General features: G+C 39.4%; 1 protein-coding gene across 2 annotated transcripts in view; it reads left to right on the forward strand.

Moving 5' to 3' along the window:
- The window catches only part of SNX4 (sorting nexin 4), a 33,283-nt gene extending 19,909 nt beyond the window's left edge, over window positions 1-13,374 (forward strand). For both annotated transcript variants that reach the window (XM_071561845.1, XM_071561844.1), the window contains exons 7-14: window positions 436-508; window positions 1,978-2,039; window positions 3,486-3,551; window positions 7,389-7,478; window positions 8,713-8,812; window positions 9,556-9,701; window positions 11,075-11,189; window positions 11,496-13,374. In XM_071561845.1, the coding sequence (XP_071417946.1) occupies window positions 436-508; window positions 1,978-2,039; window positions 3,486-3,551; window positions 7,389-7,478; window positions 8,713-8,812; window positions 9,556-9,701; window positions 11,075-11,189; window positions 11,496-11,543 (700 nt within the window). In that variant the 3' untranslated portion in view covers window positions 11,544-13,374. The remainder of the gene's footprint in view (window positions 1-435; window positions 509-1,977; window positions 2,040-3,485; window positions 3,552-7,388; window positions 7,479-8,712; window positions 8,813-9,555; window positions 9,702-11,074; window positions 11,190-11,495) is intronic.
- Window positions 13,375-16,009: the final 2,635 nt, after the last annotated feature.

Raw genomic sequence — 16,009 nt, forward strand, 5'->3', positions numbered from 1 at the left:
CTTTGTCAGGTCAGAAATGTGAATGTGCTTGTAGTAAGAAATACACTTCAGTAGATTTTGGCTTTGTACTTACTTGAAGCTTTCCTGTTTACTAACACTTCCTTTTATAAATCCCATTAAAAAAAACCCAAACCACACAGCTAAACAGTGATGTAGTAACTTCAGCTAACTACTTTTATGTAATAAAATTTTATCTCTTAAATTGATCTGAACCTTCAGCATTCACATATTAGAATAGCAGTCATGCAAGTGTTGGGTTGTTTGCTTTGGGGGAATTAAACTCCGCAGTCAATTCTTTGGGAGTCTTCAGCTAATTCCACCCCAGTGCAGTCCAGGCTTCGTCTCTCTGGCTGTAGCATTGTGGCTCTGTTGTGCATGCTGTGAAAACTTGCTTTCATGATGGCTAATGATGTACTATCTGTTTCCTGCTCCCAGGAGGTTTACTGAGCTAAAACACTATAGCGATGAACTGCAGTCTGTCATATCACACCTTCTGCGAGTCAGAGCTGTAAGTATTTCCCATGTGTGTTGTGACAAATAGTATGATTTATTTATAAGGCAGTATTTCTTGTTTAGTCAAGAGAAGTGGTATATGTGTTCTAGAATGAGGGTAGTTTTGCCTGAGGGAGTCTGGAGTGTGGAGCAGGAGGCAGCAAGGGGTGGGGGCAATGACTGTACAGATTTGGGAGGGAAGAAGAGTTCCAGATACGATGGTTGAGTTTGACAGTGCATGTTGCTAATCTGCCTTCTCCTGTGATAGTCACGTATTGGAGGGGGCTGTTTCACGGAGGATTGAGGTGTCTGCTTCTCTCAACTCAGCAAATGAGTTGCTTTTGCTGGATGTCTGGGCTGGGAAGGGCCCCAAAACCAGTTTTCTGATTAGACATAGTATGAATTCTGTGTGCTTCCCAGTATGCTCTTTCTTTTTTTGGCTTGTTCTTTGATCTATAATGAATAATATTCTTTCTAATGATGAGAACAATAATGCATCAAGACACTCTGTGGGTTAAGAGTGGAATATTATTTTTTTTTTAAGTCATAAAGAGGAAATAGGAAGTTACAGTTCCAATAATGAGAGCATGGTACTTCTTTTTAGTATGTTCAACAGGGATTTAATTTTTGATGTAAACTGTGCAGCAGGAAAGGGCGGTAATGGATTGCCCTGTTGAGCTGAGGTTCTGAGAAGATTAATTACTGCTGTTCTCCAGACAGTCCTGTTCTCTCAGGGCTGTGTGTGAGAGATCTGTTGGGCAATTTGCTTATGTTCCCTTTTTACTGCTGTGACAGACATAATAACAATGGTAACTCTTGCAGAACTTCACTCTCGTTTGCTGGTACATCATGATTCCAAGGGCATTATCTAGATTACTACTCACACTTCAGAGTGTACACGTGTCTTTTCTTCTGGGGTTGTTGCCAGCATTGTAGTGCTGGCTGCAGCAGGTACTGACACTGCAAACAGCTGAAATGACATCTAGCTTGAGCAATGAGTCCTGCAGCTCATTTCCTTTTCCTCAGTTCACTGACATGGGTGGAAAAATCAAGTAACTTCTTTAGAATTTTACTGAAGGTTTCCCTACAATCTTGATGTCAGGATGAACTTCTGTGTTGCCATTGATAAGTTGAATAAAGAAGTGTGTATATAAATTTGGCACTATTCAGATAAAGTATATTTGGTTATCAAAAACTGAAGGGAACTTGGTTATTTATGGTCTCCATAGGCATATGCTATAAATGAGCACTTCCAAAGAAATCCTTGAAATCCTGTCTTTCAATATAGTTTTGGTTGCAACTTCAGTCTTCTGAAATCAATGCTGTTGATTTTTCTTTTAAGTAGTGGCTTAGATTAGATTTAGGCCTAATCTTGTTTACATGTGTAATAACTTTTGGGCTTTAGCTTGGAATTTTTATGTGGGTTTTCACAAAGCATCTTGCACTTACTGTTGGTGACCAAAATCTGTCTCTAAAATGTTTTAGAGGGTAGCAGACCGGCTATATGGTGTCTATAAAGTCCATGGCAACTACGGGAGAGTATTCAGGTAAGAGTTCATCCAGCTTTTAAATACTTTCAAAGACAGATGTGGGGAGAGAGAAATGAATTTGTTGGTTATGTTGTTAATGCTTTTGAAAAGTATATCTGAAACATTTCATTATCTATCTTGAAAAGCTCTGTATTGCAGTACTAATGAGATTTCTGTGTTGCATAGTGATCTCCAGATTTGCTGAGCTTAGTCTCTAGTGGAAGACTAGGCTTTTGTTTTGTATGCCAGACCTTCGGGCCTTTTCCTGCTGTGTTGGCATTTTATTTCTTCAGAAAGTAACTTTGTTTCTATCTTCATGCAGTTGTCTCTAAAAAGCTTCTAGGTCTTTTATTGGTTAAAAATCAACCATTGTATCTATCCAGTTGTAGTAGCTTTTAAAGTGAATTTGCCAATCGTTTTTTTGATTTATATGAGGGAATTGCATGCTCAAGTTTTCCGTCTCACTGGAGAATTAAAGAATCTAAACCTCTGGTTAAGGGAAACCTCCTGCTTCTACACACTGTTCAAGTGCTAAATTTAATTCTCTGGGTTAATGGATTGCAGATGTCTTTCTCATTGGGGGTTTTAAAATGAAATTAGGTGTAGTTCTGTAATAACACAAAGACAAACAAATGTCAACATCAGCAGAGTGGAATGTTTATGAAAAAATGAAGGACAGAATAGATGCATTACACGTAAATTATGTGAAATATAAGGGGACCCTCTCCTTTTTTCCTTGTAAGAAGAATTGTCAGTGTAATTCTTGTAACTAAGAACTCAAATAAGGTTTCACAGAACTGAGAACACAAAATTGCAATATACATGCCAGGATGTCCAGAGCAAGTCTCTTGCTGTCTCTCTAATGTAACTAGCTAGCTGAAGTAAAGAGGCAGTTGCAAGTTGATATTTTTTAATGAATAGAATTAAACAGTGGTCCTCTATGACAACAGAAAGCTACATACATCAAATAGCTTCAGGAGAAGTAAAATGCTTACAAAAGTCAAATCCCACCCTCTGTTTTTTGTAATGAGAGGCTTTGAGAGGATGTGTTGCCAGTCTGGAAAGTTTAGTTTCTTCTTGATTAGCATGTTAGATGAAAATCTGGTTTGGAAAGTTCATCATTGTCATTGTCCCCTGCCCCATTTATGTTAAGTGCTAGGTGGTTAGTTTTTGTTTGATTTGTTTTAAATACTTTTTGAACAAGACTTTCTCCTCAAAACCAATCCCAAACTAAGTGTATTTGTGATGATGACTTTAGGGGCAATTACTTAACAGAGTGCCATAAAATAGCCTTGCCACATTGTCAGTGCTGCTCCTTAGAGAAAGAAACAATTTGGCCAACTCTAACTTTTGAGGCAGTTTCCATTCAGGTGTCACCTGGAAAGAAACTGTATACAGGATGCAGCTTATTAACTTCCCTTACCCTTCATGTGTGATGTTGTTTCTCGTTTGTTTTTCCTACAGTGAGTGGAGTGCAATAGAAAAGGAGATGGGGGATGGTTTGCAGAGTGCTGGCCACCACATGGATGTGTAAGTACTGACTGAATATCTGATAGTTTGATGTAAGCCAGATGTGGAACTCTCCCTCTTTCCTCTCTTTTCCCTCAACCCCAAAGTACATTTGAGTGCCGAGAAAGTTGGGGGTGCGTTGTTTTTAGGTATACAGTATTTCTGTGCCTTGGATGCAGGCACAGTTTTAGCATCCATATACTGTATTAAGTAGCTCAAAAAGTCTCAGGAGAACCAGAGAGGTTTCTTTTTTTATTATTATTTTGAAATTGTAGAAGTGTTTGGAATTATTCCAGTTTTTCTTTTATGCTGCTGTGCCAGAAACTGGTGGACTACAACTTTAATATACTGCAGACCTGATGAGATCCATTTGGTTTTGATAGCAGCAGTTTGTACCATGCACTAGATGGTACACAGGTTTGGACTTAATTATAGAGAGTTAAGAATTTTAATTAATCGGCACCAAAACTCCAGTAGATTCTGGAAACAAACACTGACTGGGTATAATAAAGAACCCTCCCTGTTTGCATCTTTAGAGTCAGTTGGCAGAGTATGCGAAGCACAGACTTCAAAATAAGAGTCTGGCACATGAGAGTGCACAGAAGTTTTATTCTAAGCTCATGCTTTCTGCTTTTCAGGCAGTCATATAGTAGGTGAAACAGCATTTCTTACCACTGTTTCCTCTTCTGTAATCTCACAGAACAGATAAATGATAACTCCATCTAGAGATGGAAGATGTTTCACACTTTATACAATATTTTTATGAATGAAATGTTATTTGTGTGGAAATAAATCTATCAGGTTTAGTTTGCAGTGGAGATTTACATATGTACTACTGCCTGGTTGTTATTTGTGTTGTCAGGTTCTCAAGCTGTCAATTGTTATTGGCCTTGTCAAGTGGAAGAGTTTGAAGAGCCACACCCTCACCTTCTATCAGAATAATTCTGGTTTTATCAGATCTTTAAGAGTTTTAACTCCTCTCAGTAATTTATTCACACTTCTGTGTTTTGGCTAATGTGGTAGTTTGCATCTAAGAAAAGCTATAATGTATTTTAGGCAGAGGGTTCTGGTGAGAATAAAGAAATGGAGAATGTGTTCTGCTTTCAGAAGAAAAGTAATGGAAGTAGAGGTGGAATACAGTGTTAAGCACCTACTGTGGTAGGCAGAAATTGAAGAGCTTATGAAAACATGGCATAATATAGTGGAGCTAAGGATTCAAAAGTAGGTTTTCAGTGGTTCAGATACACCACACAAAGATGTCAAACACTTAGAAATTAAAGAAGTTTGTCTCACTTCTCAGTCAGGAGGCTGAACCTTCTTCACATATCCAAAGTATTAACATTTCTGTCTGTAACACAGTTAGGGCTAAAGATCCAGAGTAATGGCAATGGATAACTGCTATTCTGGGTAACTTTAATCACTGCATGAAGCCTGAGGTAGCTTTCGTTGTCTGTCATCTCTGCTCTGGCACTCTCCTATGACAGTAATCCCTTAGTGACAACCAAGCAAGAAGCAGCAGCTGTGAGATTCAGGAACTCATTCAGTGACCCCTGTGGTCTCCTACCAGTAAGGTTCGTATCTATGATCTCTTGAAAGTATAATTTACCAGTTCAGTTATCGTTCCCATAACATCAGGCAGCAGTTTATTGCAACAGAAAGCTACTTCAAGAAGGTAGATGTTAAACTTCAAGACTAATTTAATTATTCTCTATCTATCCCATATGCCGTAGTCTTTACTAGATGTTTATTTAAACTTTTGAGCTGATATTGTCTAGTATGATCTATAACTGCTTAACATTTGGAGGAGACATCCCAAAGTTCTCTGGGTGTGTGTTGTGTTACAGAATGAGCCTTGCTAAAGTGACAGAGTATGCTGAGAACGTTGGAGTGAATGGCTATAACTCTAGTATTTAAAAGATGAAAGAAAACAATGCCAGACCTTTGACTTCTGTACTTTTTGCTATTAATGAGTGACCCTTTATCTCTGGATCAACTAGACTGTCATTGCAGGTGGAACCAGTCTAAAGTAAACCAGGGATTTAGTTGACAGTTCCCATAAAGGTGAGAACATGTTAGGTACCTTTAGAACTTACTGCAGCCTTTCTCCTTAACATTTTCCCTGCTTTGCCTAAGTTTAGGCAGTCAGAAGTGTAGCTTGTCTTACTACTTTTTTTTGCTTTTCAAATAGAACTCATTATGAAAGCCCTATCTAGGTAAGGCAGGATTTTGTTTGGTGGGATTTTTTAGTTGTCTTTTTTTTTCTTTTTTTCTTCAAAAGTTGTTCTGCTACAGATGGGTTCTAGCACTGTTCTAAATGTAGACCTTACTGGAAACAGAAATGGGGTCCATCTGCTGCCCTGAGAAACCTTTAACCACTATACTAAAATTATTGCACTTCAGGACTTAAAAATAGAGAGGGCAAGCCATTTATGACCTGTGTGGCTGCAGGATTTTTTCAGAACAAGTATATTTTTCATCAAGTTTTTCAAGTTTGGATTTATTAATTCCATTGATTCATAATGTGGATTTTTGTTCTGCTTACTCTTCTACTCTTCTACATAAACTGATCTGCAGTTGCTGGCCACTTTGTGTGTTATGTGTATTCATCACCAATAGCCTTGACAGCTTTTCCTGGATGTGCTGTGTCTGATTCTGCAGAGCATCAGAACAGCTTATCATATTTGCAAACTTATCAAATTCACATAACCAGTTCCCTTTCAATTTGAGACTCTTGCCACTTCTTCCATAGAGCCAGTTACTGGAGAGGACCAGGGAGAAAGGGAAAAACTCAAGGATTTTGCAAAACCTTGAAAGCCAAGAGGTGCTGTAATCAACATTTGGGTCACATTATGCTGGTTGCTGGCATATGCTCAGTTCAGAGAGCCTGCAGATGTGCAAGGGATTGCCACATACTTGAGAGTCCAGACTGAGTTGGCAGAATAGATGGAGGTATTTGCAGTGGGATCTCATTCATTCTGTTTATCTCCAGTGTCTCATGCCCTGTGGCACGGGCTGAAGTGGTGTCTGATTTCTACTGCTGTGCCAAGTGAGATGAACAGTTACCTCTTTAGCTGTAGGCCTGTCATTGCAGATGTGTTCAAGACAGTTGTCTTGGTTAGCAAGAACCTGTCAAATAAACAGTATAAACTAGAAAAATAAAGTGCTTTTTGCCATTTTAGAAGCCATCAGCCTAAATAACAAAACTCATACTGAATGCAAGAGCTGCAGAGTGGGTCCAAGCCCATGTGCTTCAGAATTATCCCTAAAAGGAGGGTTAAATTTCCTGTTGCTCTGAATTGACATGCTGGACTTAGAGAGCAAACAAAGCAACAGACTTTGAAGGAGCTAAAAGAACTTAATGTTGTGGTGTTCAAAGCACCCCTGGGAGTTATCTGGTACTTGGACTGAATAGTGAACCACCTTTTCCCTTTTCAGAAGATGTGATGTTTACATTCCTGTGCCTTAATGCTTTAAGCCTTGCAGGATTTCTTCTGCACCATATCTTTCTTTTTTGCCTTGATGCTGCCTATTGACAGTACCCTGAAGAAAAGGAATAATTTTTTTCTCTTTCTTGTAAGAAAAACTGCCTCATCTTTAGCAAGAGAGTTATGATATATTTTCTACTTGTCAAAAGATTGATTGTAGTAACAACCAAAGAAACAAGCCCACAGGAATGCTTGCATTAGCTGATTCAGAATTTAATTAAAAATATGGGAAAAACCCTTTCTGGAAGTGTCCTTCACTGTTTTATTTTGTGACTGGTGTTTCTGTCAAACATGTGTCCTCCCTTGTTACTGGATGTGTATCCTTAAAGGTTAAATTTAGCAACTCTTATTTAACTATGACTGTTTTCACTAGATATGCAGCTTCTATTGACGACATTCTGGAAGAAGAGGAACACTATGCAGATCAGCTGAAAGAATATCTCTTCTATGCAGAAGCATTACGGTATGTGCAGAAGTCTTTAGCTCAAATGGAAGCTGTAGTCCTTTTCTTTAATGTTGTATTGATGTTGAATTTAGTTTGATGTCCTCTTCTGTTCTCCAAAAATGGGTAATATTAATGTTGTGCAGTCTCCATGTTCTCCTCTCTTATTTTGCTTACTTATAATTGATTGCCATGTGAGTGGCACTACTAATTAAAACTGAGCTGACTAATAGTGAAAATATAGAAATGTTAAGATCTGTATACTGTGGAAGGAGATGCTGTTTATTCCTTTGGTTCCACTGTTTCCTTGGCTTCTGGTGTAATAGTGCCCCAATGTGCTGAAAGCTTCAGCTTTCACTTGAGATAGGCCAAACAGAGCTGCTACAACCATTATAAATTCCAGGAACTTTCAAACCGCCCAGTATAACTTTTATCTACTGTGCAGTATTGTGCATCTAATTACTGATTTTTTTGTTTTGTTTGGTTTTGTTTTACACTTGTCTTTATCAAAGAGTCATCTGTTACAAGTGTGGACACAAAAGCAAATTCCTTTATGCTGTAGGACTGTGCCTCAAGCTGTTGTGCTTTCCACAGGCTTCCTCTGAACCAGTAGTGCTGTAGAGAATTGGATTGGCAAGTGTGATGGCTGCTGTGTGGGAGCCCAGAGCACTTGTAGGCTCTCCTGGGAGACAGATGTGCATCCGGCAATGGAGTACGGATGTAGCATCACCAGCCCACACAGGACTGGGACTTAGTGCAGGTGGTTAGAGGAAACTCCTCTTTTCCAGATGAAAGGCACTGGATGAATCTAGAAGCAGTTTTTTGTTTCATTGTTTAAAAAACAAAATGTGAGGAATTTTATGATTGACTGATTGCTGCTGTGACCCGTATCGTCTGCAGGTACCTTTTGTCAAAGGTGTGATTTTTCTGTCATGTATTTTGAATAACACTATTTTACAGTGGTATCCTTAAGTAGGTGGTAGGGCTTGTGTTGCTGAGTGTGTCTTAGAATGAGTCTAAGAAGAGCAGCAGAATGCTGCTGTACTAAGAACTTTATACTTTGATCCAAGCTTGCTTAACTACAGCATTTGCAGTTATGCAGTCTGTGATAAGTCAGTTGAATTTGAGCTAGATAAATAACTGGAGGTGATTCCTGTCAATAAACAAACAAAACATGATGTCATTTATAAACTTTGCATGGAGGGAAATGTAGCAAAACAAAGTATTATGTGACAGATCTTTCATTACTTTTCAGGGCAGTTTGCAGGAAACACGAACTAATGCAATATGATTTGGAAATGGCTGCACAGGACTTAACATCTAAGAAACAGCAGTGTGAGGAGCTGGCAACAGGAGTGAGTCTTTTTCCACTTTCTTCTCCAAGATGCTTCTTTTTAATTTATTTTTTATTTGAGCCAAGTTACTTAGAATGACATTTAAATGGCACCAGCATGTTGGCTGCTGCTTATGAGAAGCAGTATCATATGAGCTCTACATATCTGAGGTTTAAAGTAACTTGGTTCTTAGTGACATAAGTTGTTTGTGCCAAACTTCTTTTATTGAATTCTGAGCAAGTACAGGGTTGCAGTAAATATAACGTGAGCAGAATAACACAGACAACTCTATACTAAAGATCAGAATGTTGGAAATTTGAAAAGGCTTCCTCTGCCTTTTGAACAGTGAGTGTTACTGATACGTGGTGTTAATCCCTTTTGTATGGAATATTTTATAGAAAATAGTATCTGAAAATGGTTACTGACAGTGTTTTAGAATTCTTAATGTTGCTCTTGGATTTATTTATGGTCTAAATGGAACTTCTTTATGACTGTTCTTTTTCTTACTTTCTTTCCTACTTCAGCAGGAAGACTTCTCTGAAAGTTTACCTCTATCAGCCTTAAAGAGTTTGAACATCAAATTATTTCCTCCCCACTTTGCTTGGTCTAATGTGAGCCCCCATAGCTACCTATCAGTGAAATGGAAGTTAAAGCAAAAAATCAGCCACATAATAAGAACAAGCACAAATGGTGGTAAAAATCACTTCATGTCTTGTGGCTATGCTGAGGAATTCCAAATCTAGAGTGTCTTTGTTTTTTTGCAGACTGTGAGAACTTTCTCCCTGAAGGGGATGACCAGCAAGCTCTTTGGACAGGAAACCCCCGAGCAGAGGGAAGCCAAGATAAAGGTTCTAGAAGAGCAGATACAGGAAGGAGAAGAGCAACTGAAGTCTAAAAATCTGGAGGGCAGGTAAACAGGCTTGACTGTTTCAATGAAAACACAGGGCTTGTTTTAGCAGAAATCCTTGACTAGATGCTCTTGAAGGTGTTTGCATTTTATAAGTGTTTTTAATATATTTTTGGTGTTTATGAGCTGTCTATAAAAGCTCCTGTCAGCTGCAAGTTGTGAAATAAAGTGCAGTACATGCAGTTAGCTTCTGGTCTGAGTGTATGGCTTATGTAAAACCTGATGACTTTCCCAGTTCCTGGCCCCACTCTAATGGCTGACTTGCATGCTTTTATGTTCAACTAGTAATATATTTAGCAGGTGGGCTTGTGGGTCTGCAGCTGAGTAGGCTGAGACTCAAAAACTGATTTGCTTCAAATACTGTACTTAGTTTGGTTTATGTGTATGGGTCCTGAGCTCGTATTCTGCAACCTCTCATATGGGGGACAACTGACTCCTGTTTGAAAGAGATTAGAAGCTCTGATGAGTTGTGTTTGAGTAACTGCTTCTTGATGATCTAATGAAATTTTCTTCAGGAATGCAAAAGTGAAAAATAGGAACTAACATTCCTAAAAGAATGTGATTGTGTCAAAGCACACTTGTCTTATAACACAAGGGGTAAATGTGGTATCTCGTAATATGTTTGCATTAGAGCTGGAAAGATAAGATTGGTTCATGAATAGTTCAAAACAACACAAGACGCAGTAAATGCAATTTCTTAATCATTTTGACAGATGTATTGGAGATGTGCTTTCATAGCTCTGGAAGGAATTTTCAAGTGAATACTTGCCTTGTATGTAAAGTCCAGCACAAATGAAAGTATGAAGTATAGATATCTGCCTGCATTTTAAATAAGGAGATGTGAGCACACATCACCAAATGAAATTAATTTCTGAAGTGAATTCTCCAAGTTCAATTTGCATTGTAAATGTTTGTTTTATTTGACAGTCTCACATCCTGTCAACAAGTGAGTTTTCACATTGGGACGATGAAGATTCTGACTTGACAATTGAAAAAGAAACATGCAGTGTGGTGTGCTGAATGTTTGCATAAAGATTTAGTTACCCTAAAGGAATCTGAAGAAAAAAGTGTATTCTGACTTATTCTGGTTCTATGGCAGTGATGCTTCCTGGGAAAAAAAAACCGCCAAACCAAGCAAACATCCTAATGCCTCCTGTGAAATTATTCTCTAAGTTAAAAACCTCAAGAAGAAGATGAAGAATTAGGTAGTAGTGCCAGTTAGTAAATGAGGACACTGAAGGATGCACAGTAATTGCAGGAGTTGGTTACTTGGTGTCATACACAGCTTCTCTGCTGAGGGTCCAGAGAAAGGAAGGTGAGCTGAGGATGGAACAATTAAAACACTTACTAACAGAAATAATTGCTTTTAATTTCAGAGACTTTGTGAAAAGTGCCTGGGCTGACATTGAACGGTTTAAAGAGCAGAAGAATCACGATTTGAAGGAGGCACTTATAAGCTATGCTGTTATGCAGATTAGCATGTGCAAAAAGGTACGTTTGGCTTGTGAAAGGCCCAGCCAGTGTATTTATTGTATCAGCAGGGGTCAGATGCAGACTTTCAATAACTAGGAACATGGCAGTCACAGAAGATTGGAAGTCACTGGTGTAAAACCTCTCACATATTCATCCTATGTGAACTCAGTGACATGTTAATATTGAGATTGATATATATATAGAGTAGCCCATGTGGTCTCTGCCTTATTCTTTCATGAATTTCTATGAGACTTCTTCATAGAGTCTTCTGTGGATGAGGTTAGATTTTTAATTGCTGATTTTTAATTGTTTTCTTTTTTAAAGGGAATTCAAGTTTGGACAAATGCAAAGGAATGCTTCAGCAAGATGTGATTATCTGGAAATGAATTCCTCCTCCAAGTGCCAGAGAATGGAAGCACAGTGTGTAACACCAATGTTAAGTTGCTACATGACTTACATACAAATCATGAAATAAATGTTAATAAAGGACAAAAAGGACATGTTGTTAAGTGTTTAGCCCTGACTGCCACTTCTGTGGCATGTTTTATATGTGGGAGCAAATAATGCAGGGGTAAGAGAGTTACTGAAAACTACAGCTCTGTACTGGGACAAAGGTATACGGAAAGTTATCCCAGCAAGTATGAACTGAACTGTTCTGAGACTTGTGAAACACCATGCTCTGTAATGTGTAGATCACTTCCAGATGCCCTTCTTTCCAGCCCTTGCTGTTTAGAATTTTTAATGCTCAAGGGTGCCTTGGTTTTATAATAGGGCACACAGTTGTGTTCTCAAGGTCTGCACCATAAGAGGAGAAAAAAAGAAATACTGTAATTCCTAGAGTTCATATTTAAATGCCTTTGCATGTCCATAGAGAAATATGCTTTTCCAGAGTTCAGGTTAAGCAGTCTTAAGCTCCTGAGATGTTTGAAACTCTCTACAGTAGAGGTGTTGTACAGTGGTTTGATAACAATATTCTGCATTTACTGGTCCCCCCTTCAGTTTTGATACGGGCATTGATTTCTTATTAAACCTCTTTCTGCAAGTAAAAGAGACTGGTGGTCCAGCTGAGCAGCAAAACCAAAGTCAAAGCTGGTAAGAAGCAGATGCAACTTCTGTTTGGTTTTTTGGAACCTGTTTATACCAGATGTGAATCTGGCCTGTGGTACTTTCTTGTAACTGCAGTGGTTTGGTTCAGAAACAAATGGTTCTCAATGAAGGTGCTGAAATAAAAAACCTGCAGCTTCTGTAGTACTTCAGAGCAGTGATGTGCAGAATCCCCAATGAACCAAGGTGTCTGTTTGGCCCTTGTAATGATGTTTCAATGTGTGTGTGCGTGTAGGTATACACACCTGTATGACATGATTTGCAGTTACAGGTATTTGCATTAAATGTTTCTAATTATGAGAATCATTACTACTGTCTAATATTGGGCTTTTTCTACATTCTTACTGAAAGTTCCTGAAGTCTTGTGGAGTTTGTCAGACTTGATTGCTAGTCCTGAAGGAAGCTTTGTAATATTCTGTTGAAAAGTGTATTTAATTATTCTGGCTTATAACACTACTCAGATTTTTTTAAAAGAGATACTCCAGAAAGTCCTTAAATGGTCTTTTGATAAAACTATCTAAACATAGTTGCTGATATGTCCCATGTTACTCTTGTCTCTGCAGTGTTTATTTTCTATAAAACCATTGTAAAGAATTCATAAGTCTGGTGTACACTACAGCTTAAAACTCTGAAGTAAAATGCTGGTCACTCTGATAACCTGTGTTGGCTTTTTCAAAGCATATGACAGTGACACGCCTGGCTGAGAGGGGATGTTGGGCAGAAAGAGGCCTCTCCGTTTAACATTGACAAAGAGAAGTGTTCTTCCATTCAGAGGTTGCAGTATCCAGTTCCAGTGCAGGCTGAAGGACTCTTACATTCCAAAAACCAAGAAGTTGCACACTTGATGTATTCAGTAAACCTTCTAAAGGAGTGGTGCCTTAATACAATACCATGAGGCACTCAGAGTAGGTATTTTTCATGCACTTTGATTTTTGGTAGATCTTTCTGGTGCCTCTTTCCACATGTCACTTGCTGTACAGCTCATTAAATGTATTAGTATGCCTTTTTTTTCCTTGCTAGTTGTACTAAATTTAAGAAGGGAACAAAAGGGTTCTTGTAAGTTTTGTGCCAAAAAAAGATAAATAAAATTGCTCTTTGATATTTTTGTTACATTGTTTTTTGTAAAAGTGTTGTCTTCCAATACCAAAAACTGCTGTTTCATTTCTGGAAATCAGTCCTTATCCATCTTAGCTCTCAAGTGGCCTCCAAATTTCGGTTTAAAATTCAGTAAATTGTGCACAGCTTGCCTTTTAGGTAAAGAACATAGTGCTAAGGCCAAAATTAGAAGCTTATTACCAGTCAGCTGTCTGAATTTCATGTGTATTTTCACCTATGTGGGACATGATGCATTTGAAAACAGTTTGCATTGTTTGACAGAAACTGGGTGAGAGGCAAATTAAGGATAATATGCAATGTCTTTATTGCTTTTACCTCTGTGTATCCATAAGAGCAATGTGTGTGGTGTGTGTACTTGGGGATCTTGGCAAACAGTGAAGGTTTCTTCTCTTAGATTTTTAACTTTTTAAGGTGAAACCAGCTAGTTAATGGCTGTTTCCATGTGGGTAACAGAACCCACGTGACAGATGAACACTTGCAAAGTGTGCGTTTTTCCAGTTACAGTATGGATTTAACTCCTGTGACTTGTTCCACTTTGCCTTGATGACCTTCCTTCAGTTACCCAGTAAACATCAAAAATTAGCGTAAGACCTTGAGAATTGGAGCAGGCAGGAAGACCATTTTAACTCAATCTCAGCAAAATGCTTGTATGTGGCAGCGTTTACCTGCCTGGACCATCTGATTTGCTAATCCTGTTGCTTCTGTCCCAGGAAGCTTTGCTGGGAGGGTTATCACTGCTCATACTGTCTCTAAACTTCCCCAGTACTGGCGGGACCTTGCCTTGTCCACGCATTTTAGTTGCTACTGTTGTCTGCTCCTGAAATGTAGCTGAGGTGAGGGGAGCCAGCTGAAATAGAAAGAGTGGTTTTATGAACTCTTGTTTTAAATGTTTTGTTTCAGTATCTGGCACATCAGCCCCCAGAGCACTAACCCCGCAGCTGTGTGCAGGGTCTACCTTGGCACGCGCAGAGCAAATCTTGGCACTCAGATCCCCACTGTTTGCCTTGTGCAGGTGAGCCAGAGGAAAGTGGTAGCTGTGGCCAAACACACAGCAGAGCCAGCGGAGCAAGGCTGAAGTCCCAGAGCAGCTGGCTGGGCTGGGAACGCTGCATCTGACAAGGGGAGACCTTGTTTTCTTGTATCATTCTCCCTACCACTGAAATTCCTTTATGCATTTTAGTTTGAGAAATGACAAACACTTTCTAATGTTGCCTAAAGGATCGCAGGAAAAGAAGTTGTCTTAATTCCCAACACTTGTCACACAATGGCAGGGCAGGACTCAAATCCCTGTTTCCTTGTGCCCTCTGTTCTGCACATCCCTGGTCCCTCTGTCTTGTATTTGCCCTCAGAGCTCTGGGGGGAGGCACAATGTGTAATGAACCGCCCCCCTAGGGCTGCTCTAGAGATAATGCAAAGGAAGCAAGCCGAATGGGAGCTGGGAAACTTGAAGAACAAGCCTTGGTGCCAAATCCGAGTACAAAATGTGTGTCACCAGTAAAAACAGTCACTTTGCTGCTGCCACAGAGCCCACGTCTGCTCCTGCCTGGTGGGCTCCCACTTCCCAGCAGAGCTGTGTTTCTCAAGGCAAGGGTATCTCTCTAAGGATTGTAATACTGTGGTTGCTGTTTCATGCTGCTTCCTGCTGTCATACAGTGTTACCAAAAGGATTTTGTGATTGTGACTTTCTGGAGGGTCAAACGCAGGGAAATTTCCCCCTACCACCATTTTTGTTGCTTTTATTGCTTACCTGGAGTGCCCTGTCCAATGCTGTGTTTTCTTCAAAAAAAGTCTTGGCTCTGGCTGGTTGTAGAAGGTCTCTAAAACATGAAACAAAGACAAATTGGAAAGTATTTTGGATGGATTTGGAGCAAAACAGCTCCAGAAAGTGAAAGCAGAGAGTATTTGGGCATGAGATGGTGCTGTACTTGGACAGGCAAAGACAGTACTTGGACAGCTGCATGGGAGGGCAGACCTATTTTGAAGAGAGATACACAAGAGGGTGAGGAGGTAAGGAGAAGACAAGAGGCAGGGAACGGGCAGGAGGGAGGACAGAGATGGAATGGGTGGAGGAACTGGAGAAGAGAACGTGTAGAAAGCTGCTCTACTTGTAGTCTGAGCTGTGCAGGAGAAGGCGAAGGAATGCTGTGCGGTCCTTGTTTTGGAGAGGTAAAAAAAATGAGGGAAGTGGAAATGAGATAATGAAGTTTCAAGAGCTGTCCAAAGCAGCTATATAATACTAATGATAATATAATGATAATATCTGAGCGAAACTTGTAGTGGTGACTGTGGTCTTTGAGTTCCATATTGATAATAGTGTAACATTTCGGCTCAGGAGAGATTTAATTTTTCTAATATTTTATATCTATACCCAATACAGTTGGTTTGACTTTTCTGAATAAATAAAGCAGGAGAAGCTTCAGTCTTTGAAAACACAGCATAAGTTTTGTGGACACCCCAATCCTACAAACACCAGCATAATCAGCCATGGGATCTGGGGGGCCTGGTGGCTGATGCAGGTCTAAAGCAGGCTGTCCCATGCACCACCACCATCCCAGAGACTAAATCAATAAATAGCTTCTTCATCTGCTGCAAACATATTCTGTTACCTGTATGCATCG

This window comes from Pithys albifrons, chromosome 8 (genome assembly GCF_047495875.1).
Source record: "Pithys albifrons albifrons isolate INPA30051 chromosome 8, PitAlb_v1, whole genome shotgun sequence".
Classification (NCBI taxonomy): Eukaryota; Metazoa; Chordata; class Aves; order Passeriformes; family Thamnophilidae; genus Pithys; species Pithys albifrons.